Source organism: Lactuca virosa, chromosome 3 (genome assembly GCF_052849685.1).
Source record: "Lactuca virosa cultivar CGN04683 chromosome 3, Lactuca_virosa_CGN04683_v6, whole genome shotgun sequence".
Taxonomy (NCBI): domain Eukaryota; kingdom Viridiplantae; phylum Streptophyta; class Magnoliopsida; order Asterales; family Asteraceae; genus Lactuca; species Lactuca virosa.
In genome coordinates this window covers 69,412,120-69,421,391 of record NC_136428.1, presented here as the reverse complement: position 1 = coordinate 69,421,391, position 9,272 = coordinate 69,412,120, and the positions used below count along the sequence as shown (strand labels likewise).

At 34.8% G+C, this 9,272-nt stretch overlaps 2 protein-coding genes across 2 annotated transcripts; one reads left to right on the top strand and one right to left on the bottom strand.

Moving 5' to 3' along the window:
- Positions 1-709: 709 nt before the first annotated feature.
- On the top strand, positions 710-5,720 carry RBR1 (retinoblastoma-related 1). Its single transcript, XM_079084823.1, has 16 exons — positions 710-969; positions 1,157-1,261; positions 1,541-1,683; positions 1,775-1,918; positions 2,016-2,205; positions 2,290-2,356; positions 2,439-2,812; positions 2,903-3,752; positions 3,851-4,013; positions 4,088-4,157; positions 4,233-4,409; positions 4,493-4,618; positions 4,695-4,839; positions 4,916-5,031; positions 5,115-5,236; positions 5,301-5,720. The coding sequence occupies exons 1-16, from the start codon at positions 871-873 to the stop codon at positions 5,449-5,451; spliced, it is 3,042 nt and encodes a 1,013-aa protein (XP_078940949.1). The 5' UTR covers positions 710-870; the 3' UTR covers positions 5,452-5,720.
- A 2,253-nt stretch (positions 5,721-7,973) lies between these two features.
- On the bottom strand, positions 7,974-8,885 carry LOC145165905 (small ribosomal subunit protein eS27y). Its single transcript, XM_079084822.1, has 4 exons — positions 8,792-8,885; positions 8,557-8,658; positions 8,397-8,425; positions 7,974-8,302 (listed from the first exon to the last, which is right to left on the bottom strand). Exons 1-4 carry the CDS (start codon positions 8,792-8,794, stop codon positions 8,176-8,178), a joined length of 261 nt encoding a protein of 86 aa, XP_078940948.1. The 5' UTR covers positions 8,795-8,885; the 3' UTR covers positions 7,974-8,175.
- Positions 8,886-9,272: the final 387 nt, after the last annotated feature.

The window sequence follows — 9,272 nt, the reverse complement described above, 5'->3', positions numbered from 1 at the left end:
CAAGATCTTTTTCATGTAATAAACATTTAACTTCATCATTTGCATAACACACGTCATAATCTATTATCTTTTCGTAGATGATGTGTTTCTTGTATGAGTTAGTTTCCTCTAAAACTTAAGTTAATTTTGTCAGTAAAAAGTGTTGGTGGATAAGTGACCGAGGTTTAAGGATTTTTAGTTGGCTTAAATGGAATATTTTGTATTCAAGTTGCTATTTTAGTAAAATAAAAGCGTTATATATAAAACGAAACATAAATACGTGGGTATTTCACATATTTTATTGCCGTTCTAAAAAAAAAATTCACATATTTTATCATTTAGAATATTATTTCAGACAAATTTAACGGCTTGAATTCGCCCCTGTAATGGCCTAGGGTCCAATCACAACCCTTAAAATAATGTGACTAAGAGATGTTCTGTAAGTCAGGATAATAATCGTGCACCACGATGCATGTGATTTTTTCCTTTTGTAAACAGGGACCGGTTTTGGCGGTAAAAAAAGTCTTGGGTGACGTGTAAAGTGTTTATTGGTGCTTTATGTATGTATGATAAGCATCACATGGCATCATCTCATGCTGTATTTGTTGTTTTTCCCGCGCTACCGTACCTCCGGATCCCCAAAAGCAGAGGGAAGAAAAGGAAAAAAGAAAACAAGAAAGAGGGCAAAACCCCATAATCGAGAGAGAAGCGGCTGCTGGTAGTGTGTGTTCTGAAAGACAGGTTTTTTTCAATCGTCTTGATTTCTCAGATCTATTCAATAGTTGGGTTGTTGATTCAGCGCCGAATTTGCTTATTAGGGTTTCGGCGAATCGAAGATCTGGTTTGTTTCTTGTGAACGAGATTTGCGTAAATCGTTTGACAGGTTCACTTATGTCGACCATGAGCGACATCGGGCCTCTAAATCCTGACACTGTTACCTCTACACAAACTGGAGCTACAGTTGAAGCTCGATTTAGCGACTTTTGCAAGGTTTTCATTTTGATATATATTTTTTATTCTTTTTAGCTGCTTAATTATTTATTTTCATCTATTCCTGCATCCGATTCTTGGATTATTATTGCTCATTAATTTGTGTGGTATATCTCAAATTCCAAGACTTGATATGCGTTTTTTTTTTGTTGGTTTATTTGACTTGTTCAGTTTGGTCTCTCGACAGGGTCAATTGACAATGGATGATAAGGCTTCAGAAGAAGCGATGAAGCTGTTTGATCAAAGCAAACACCTTTTCTTGACAAATGCATCCAGTCTTGGAAGTGGAACGGTATGTCTTTTCATTTTCTTAAAGATTTATCGTTTCTGGATTCCAAATTCAAACACCTTTTTAATCCTATGGTTTTTAAAAATGATTCAACCTTTCAGACTATACCCCTAGTGCCATGCTCCAAATTGATAGCTATAAAGTACTGCTAATTACGATCACATAACTTTATAGACCTAAATAGCAATGTTATTTATTTCCTGAACATCTGTATCTAACTTTAATTGAGCGATCATAAATTTTTTGAAGTTGCTGAGATTTATGTTTGTATTTTTCAATCAGCCTGAGGAAGCCGAACACTACTGGTTTGCATTTCTCTTGTTCTCCATGAAAAGATTAAGACAGAAGAACGATGCAGAAGATGCTGATAAGACTAATGGGAATGACTTTAAGCTTTACCAAATACTTAGAGTTGCAAAACTAAAGTATGTTTTCATGATTCAACTGACTAGGGTAGCTATATGGTCAACTGACTATTTGTTATATGTGATTAAATTGTTTTTTTTGTTGTCTCAGTTTTGTAGATTTCTTCAAAGAACTACCTCAATATATAGTCAAGATTGGTCCCATTTTAAGCAATTTATATGGTCCTGATTGGGAAACTCGTCTTCAGGCAAAAGAGTTGCAGGCAAATTTTGTGCATCTCAGCCTTTTAAGCAAGTAGGTACCTTTCTTTTATTTTGAAACTTCATCAGTTGTGTAGTGGAGTTCATCTTATAATCTATGAAATACTTTTTTTTTTCTTTTATTGTTCAAGGTACTACAAACGTGCATTCAAGGCACTTTTCCTTGATAATGTTGATGGCCAATCAGCTGTTGCCAACTCAGCCGACTACATAGCTAACTGTCATCGTTTTGGATGGCTTCTATTTCTTGCTCTTCGTGTCCATGCATTCAGCCGTTTCAAAGACCTAGTCACATGCACTAATGGATTGGTCTCTATTCTGGTTAGTGTCTAATCATATTAGCCCAAATGATGTGTAAGAGTTTTGTTTTTTCTATTTATTTTACATCTATGAAACCTTTTTCAGGCAATTTTGATCATTCATATTCCAGCTCGTTTCAGAAGCTTCTCAATTAAAGAGTCTTCACGCTTTGGTAACCATTTTTTTCTCATCTTAGTTACTTTTTCTCTGTTTTTTTTGAAAATTGACTTGTTGCAAACATGGGTGACTTGCAGTTAAGAAGGAAGAGAAAGGTGTGGATCTACTTGCATCACTTTGTAACATGTATGAGACATCAGAAGACGAATTGAGAAAAACAATGGTGAGAACAAACATTGTGGTGGAAGAAATCTTGATGAAAAATCCTTGCTCAGCATCAGAATGTCAGAATGGAAACTTAGACAATATTGACACAGACGACTTAACATATTTTCAAGATTTATTAGAAGAATCATCTTTATCTTCCGATTTAAGCATTCTAGAAAAAGACTACAATGATGCAATGCTTGTAGAAGGCGAATTAGATGAAAGACTTTTCATTAATGATGAAGAAAGTCTCCTTGGGTCAAGCAGCTTGTCTGGTGGTGCCATTAACATGAATGGAACCAAGGTATCTAATTTTTTTATTTTTAAACAAAAAAAAAAAAAGAAGACTGACTTCACCTCTTTTACTAATTGTTTGACTTTTCTTGCTGTGTAGAGGAAAGTTGACTCGATGACATCACCAACAAAGACAATAGCAAGTCCACTTTCACCTTTCAGATCTCCCTCAAAGATGATATCTACTCCTGTTAGCACAGCAATGACAACTGCAAAATGGCTCAGAACCATTGTTTCTCCACTTTCTTCTTTTCCTTCAGTAGATCTAACTAGATTCTTGCAATCATGTGACAAGGATGTCACGAGTGATGTGATCAAAAGGGCCCGCATAATTCTAGAAGCTATTTTCCCCAGCAGTGGTCTTGGCGATCGAAGTGTAATGTCAATGTCAAACATGCAAAGTAGCAATCTGATGGATAATATTTGGGCTGAACATCGTAGACTTGAAGCATTGAAGTTATACTATAGAGTTTTACAAGCAATGTGTACAGCAGAAGCTCAAATCCTACATGGCAACAATCTAACATCATTGTTAACAAACGAAAGGTTTCACAGATGTATGCTTGCGTGTTCAGCTGAGCTTGTTCTTGCTACTCACAAAACTGTTACAATGTTGTTTCCAGCTGTTTTGGAAAGAACTGGGATTACTGCTTTTGATCTTAGTAAGGTTATTGAAAGCTTCATCAGACATGAGGAATCTCTTCCTAGGGAATTGAGGCGACATTTGAATTCTCTTGAAGAAAGACTGTTGGAAAGCATGGTGTGGGAGAAAGGGTCTTCCATGTATAACTCTTTAACAGTTGCAAGGCCTTCACTTTCTTCTGAGATCAATCGTCTTGGGTTGTTGGCGGACCCCATGCCTTCTTTGGATGCAATTGCACTGCAATGTAACATGTCCTGTGGAGGGTTGCCACCTGTACCTTCGTTGCAGAAACGTGACACGTCACCAGGTTGGTAAACTGTTATTTGTCTATTTAAAGACGATTGGCACCAATAAGACAATAAAGCTAATGCATTTGAGTTTGTGTGTGTGTGTGTGTGTATTTAGGGAAAAGTGGTGAACTGAGGTCACCAAAGAGGGTTTGCAATGAGTATCGAAGTGTTTTGGTTGAAAGGAATTCATTCACTTCACCTGTTAAGGATCGTTTGTTGGGGCTTAATAATCTTAAGTCAAAGATGCTGTCTCCTGCTTTGCAGTCTGCATTTGCCAGGTAGGACAATCAGTCAATAACCATGGAAATGTTTTAAAAAGTTTTTAAATTTAAATTCCTGTGATTGTTTGCAGTCCAACAAGGCCAAATCCAACAAGAGGAGAAACATGTGCAGAAACGGCTGTTAATCTGTTCTTTAGCAAGGTGAGGTGCAATTGCAAAGCAGTTATGTTTTGATATGATGAGAAAAATGTTTATGGTTTTGTTTTGGGTGAGCAGATTGTGAAGTTAGCTGCTGTTAGAATCAACGGAATGGTTGAAAGGCTGCAGATTTCACAACAAATAAGAGAAAGAGTATACTGTCTTTTTCAACAGATTCTGAGTCAGAGAACAGCTCTGTTTTTTAATCGACATATTGACCAAATCATCCTGTGTTGTTTCTATGGAGTTGCAAAGGTACATAAGACATTTGTTTCATATCTTGATTTGATCTGATGCTACAATGTGAATGTGATTAATTATATGTAACTTGCATGCAGATCACCCAATTGAGTTTAACTTTTAAAGAGATCATATTCAACTACAGAAAGCAACCACATTGTAAACCTCAAGTGTTTCGTGCTGTGTTTGTTGATGACAGGTCATCTTCTCGGCGAAGTGGAGGGGTAAGTATATTGCATGACACCTGTTTCTACTACTTGTAGGTGTTTTTTGTTTGACATTGATTATTTTTTGGAACAGAAAACAGGGCAGGATCATGTTGATATCATTATGTTTTACAATGAGATATTCATTCCAGCTGTGAAGCCATTGTTAGTGGAGCTTGCTCCTTCTGGAGTTGCTAAAAACCCTAACCAGGTTTCAGAAGCCAACAAGAAGGATGAAGGTAGGTATTAATATTGAATTTTTTTTTTTTTTTTTAAAATAAAAAAGAAATTGAGCCCAAATGATGTTGATTTTAGGTCCATGCCCTGGGTCACCAAAGGTGGTGTCATCATTCCCTAGTCTTCCAGATATGTCTCCAAAGAAGGTATCTGCAGTACACAATGTATACGTGTCTCCATTGCGCTCAACAAAGGTATTTATTTGTTTTGTTGTTGTTAAATGGCATCAACATTTGATATGATAGATAATAAAAGTATTGAGATTTACTACGTACAGATGGATGCTTTGATATCTCATGGGTCTAAAAGTTATTATGCGTGTGTTGGGGAGAGCACTCATGCCTACCAAAGCCCATCCAAGGACCTCACTGCCATCAACAATCGTTTGAATGGCCATGGGTATGTTTTATTTATTTATTATGCTAATAAAGATAAAGTGATGTATGTTTTTGTGTGTGTTCAGGACACGGAAGGTGAGAGGGACACTCAACTTTGATGAGGTGGATGTTGGATTGGTGAGTGACTCATTGGTGGCAAACAGCTTGTATCTTCAAAATGGGAAACCTCCATCTGCATCTGCATCAACTGCTCAACAGCAGCTCAAGACTGAATGACACACTTCACTATACTATAATACTATACTTTACTAGAAGACTCGAGTTGAGTTGAGTTAAGTTGACTTAATAGGAGGTTAAGTTAAGTTAAGTAAGGTTGGTTGGTAGTTGGTAGTTGGTAGTAGTTGAGTTGTGTATGTATATAGAGAATTTGATTTGGGATGGGGATGGAATGAGCGGTGAAATTATTGTACAGTAGCCACCACTAACCTCAATTAATGCTTTTTTGCTTTCTTGCTTGATGAATGATGATGTTGGATTTGTAATAATCTTCTTTATCCATCCATCTCTACAGTCTTCTATGCTTTTGCTTCCCAAACTTTAATACAGAATTTACTTTATTTTCAAATACAGTGTTAAAACAACATGCTCTTGGATGTTGTTTTCTTTAGACTTAATAGGCTTAATGGGTACAGAATTTACTTGATACAAACATAATGTCTTTCTTAATACGTCAAGTGAACTCTTTTACTTTACCCTCGTGCTCTTTTTATCCAACTTCATTCACATAGTCACATGTGATAAAACCCCTTTGTCAAATGTCAAGCCACCATCATATCTTTCGGTTGAAAGTAAGATTTTATAATCTTAAAAGGGCTTTTAGAGGTTTTCCTTGCAATTTACCACCAACTTTTTTATTTGTTTATAAGTGTTCTCCATCTAATATGGCACATGCGTTTGATTGTTGGGAATGTTTCCATGCCGATTACCATCCTCATAACTCTGGAACCATAGCAAATCTTTATTGTTTAAAACATCTTACTACCATTTGAATAAAAGTGTTGTAAAACATAAAGACTTCTTACTCCGAAATCATCATCCTCTATGCTAGCCATAATCTTTTTCCATTTTATCAAAGTGAGTTCTTTCTCCTAACAAAGAAACAATTTCTTTAGGCTTCAAGACGATCAATTAATTTTCGGGTGCACGAAAGATGTTCATAAAATACATAGCAATACTTGTCAAGATGGATTTTATCCAAGTGAGCCAACCACCTGACGAGAGTAACTTTACCTTCCAATTGCACGAAAGATGTTCATAAAATACATAGCAATACTTTACCTTCCAATTTCTTTATGTAAGACATGTTTAAGCCTAGAGCAAGAAAAATAACCACAAATCTCCACTATATTTCTAGCATTTGCTTTTGATTAATCTCCAAGAAAAATTGTTTCATCTGCACAAAATAATAATAATAATAATAATAATAAATCTCTATACCGTAGGACCAAACCAAACACCACGATAAAGTTCATGATCAATGTCTTTCTAATCATAACATGCAATCTGTCCATCGTCAATATAAATAAGAAATGAGAAAATGGGTCACCTTCCCAAAGACCACATTTAATTTGAAGCTCAAGTTGGAGAGTCAGTTTACTAGGACCGAAGCAATAGACGAATTTAAGCATCCCATTTTTCACCAAAAACTCATTTTCTTTAAATAAGATTGCATCGTAACTAAGTTCAAATAGTTTCTTGTTAAGTTACAAACAACTTTTATTCATTGAAATCATTTATTAAAAAATTGGTATGTTTATTCAGATAAAAACATCTTTCACTTAGGATACCTAGAAAAATAAATGTTAAGAGAACATTTTTCCTTGGGTATTCATAAAAACAAAAACTGAGGTTTAAATCAATTTTTTTTCACCAAATCATAAAAGTAAAACTCTTATAAAAATATATTAAAGCATAAAGTGATTTGCCTCATTTTTGCAATTTAGCCAAAATAATGTGCTTACATTGTCACTTGTACAAGGTGTTGAATAGAAATATAAAATGTTCATTTCTATAATTCAGCACATCCATACAAATGTCTAACCATTTTAGAGGAAAAAAAATTTAGAGGCTACATATGATTCATGCCTTTTCTGATTAAAAACTTGATCATGATCCTACCTAGTACCAAACAGCACCTTACTAGAAAACTATAAGAAATGCTGTAATCATAATCCAACTCGATACATTTGAATTTTTTCAACAAATAGGTTTTGAACAGAAAAGTGAAGCTGTAGACACAATCATAAATATTTTATTATATTAGTTTGAATCATAAAGGTGCGTAATGAAATATATTTTTGCTTTAAGGATATATATATATATATATATATATATATATATATATATATATATATATATATATATATACACACACACACATATATACATACATACATATACCACTTAGGTATATACACACTTATTTATACTCCAAACTGATTATGCATAAACATTCCAATTAGGTATGTTTTACTAATATAACCAAACAACAGGAATTAAACTAAAATACAGCTCTCTTAACTGATGATATTAACCACAAACCTTAAATTAAGCTCAATGGAAAGAACAAAAGAACAAAAGGCCATGGCAAGATGTTTCAATAACAATGAACTGGTTGCTAAATTTATGTATATTTTAACTAGTTCAAACCAGGACAACATATAAAGAGATAGAATGAAATGCCTTTCAGAAGACAAAAACTTGGTTTGGTAAGCAACAAAACAACAACAGACAGACACTATAGGAACAAATCATGCATTCATAGATAGGGTAGTGTATCCAAAATCCAATAATCCAAAACCATTACGAAAATAATGTTAACAAACTAACATGTTTGGGGTCCAACAAGAAAAACTAGAATAAAAGACTCAACTTGTAACTTTTTAAGTAATAGCACCGAAGCAGCTTCTGATTAACCAGCCATAAAAGCAAGCAATTGGATCAGTCTCCCTTTTTTCTAAAAGAGCATCCTTCAGTGAGTCTTGCACGACCACCAGTCGGCTGGCACAACACCGTCTGACAGTTTCCGCACACCACCACCGTTTGAGAGTGGCTGAATACGGTTGTTCTGATCACAATTCACATATACATCAAATCAGTTCAAGATGTTATTGAATGATAATGAAAAGACGAACTGAAGCAAATAGGATATCAAAACTCACATGTTGAAACAACCCTGGCACTTGACATCCTGCAAGGAGAAAAATTAAACCAAATTATACCAAAGTTCCAAAGCAAATAGGGTGTTGCTTTTATAGGAAAGAGAAAAACAAGAAACTGATGAAGCGAAACTATACAGAACGAAATGAAAGACAAGTATACCATGAAGAAAGAGTTTGGAGATTGAACAAGTCGTTTGAGCTTATGCTTCCTCTTCTCCAACTCAGCTGGGGGATTAAGGAGATCAACATCGTTTGGCAAAACCTGTATATTTTCAATACATCCGACGTATCATTCCATTAACAGTGTCATAATCGACGTGAATCGACATAATCAACTATACATTTTGCATCCAACAACAAAATAAAAGGATATAATCATCAAACAAAAATCTTACCATCTTCTTTCGAGATGTATGTGAATCAAGAAGTCTTGGATGTCAAAGAATAGAGCTGCGCAGCAAAAACCTAAAGGGTTTCGATAAAGAGGCGCAATATGTATATATATATATATATGTATATACCTGTTTGATTTCAGCCCTTAGGGTAAAACCCAATCATGAGCTGGATTGGAGTTTGGGAAAGCCCAAATATTCAAATCCAAATCGGCCCATTAATACCTTTTTAGTGATCCAAAATTCGAAATCTCGTTACATTATGGAAAGTTATCAAATACAAAGATAATGGACCCTAATTAAAATATTGTTGTAGGATTGTGGGAAAATGACTTGAGAGGGTAAGTTACTATTTGAAATGTACATATTTAGTCCTTATTTTTTTTTTGTAAAATAAGCCCTTATACTTTATTAATATGTACACAATAGATCCTTTTGACCGGCTTCTGTGGGTTTTGCTGATGTGGAAGCACACGTGGCACTA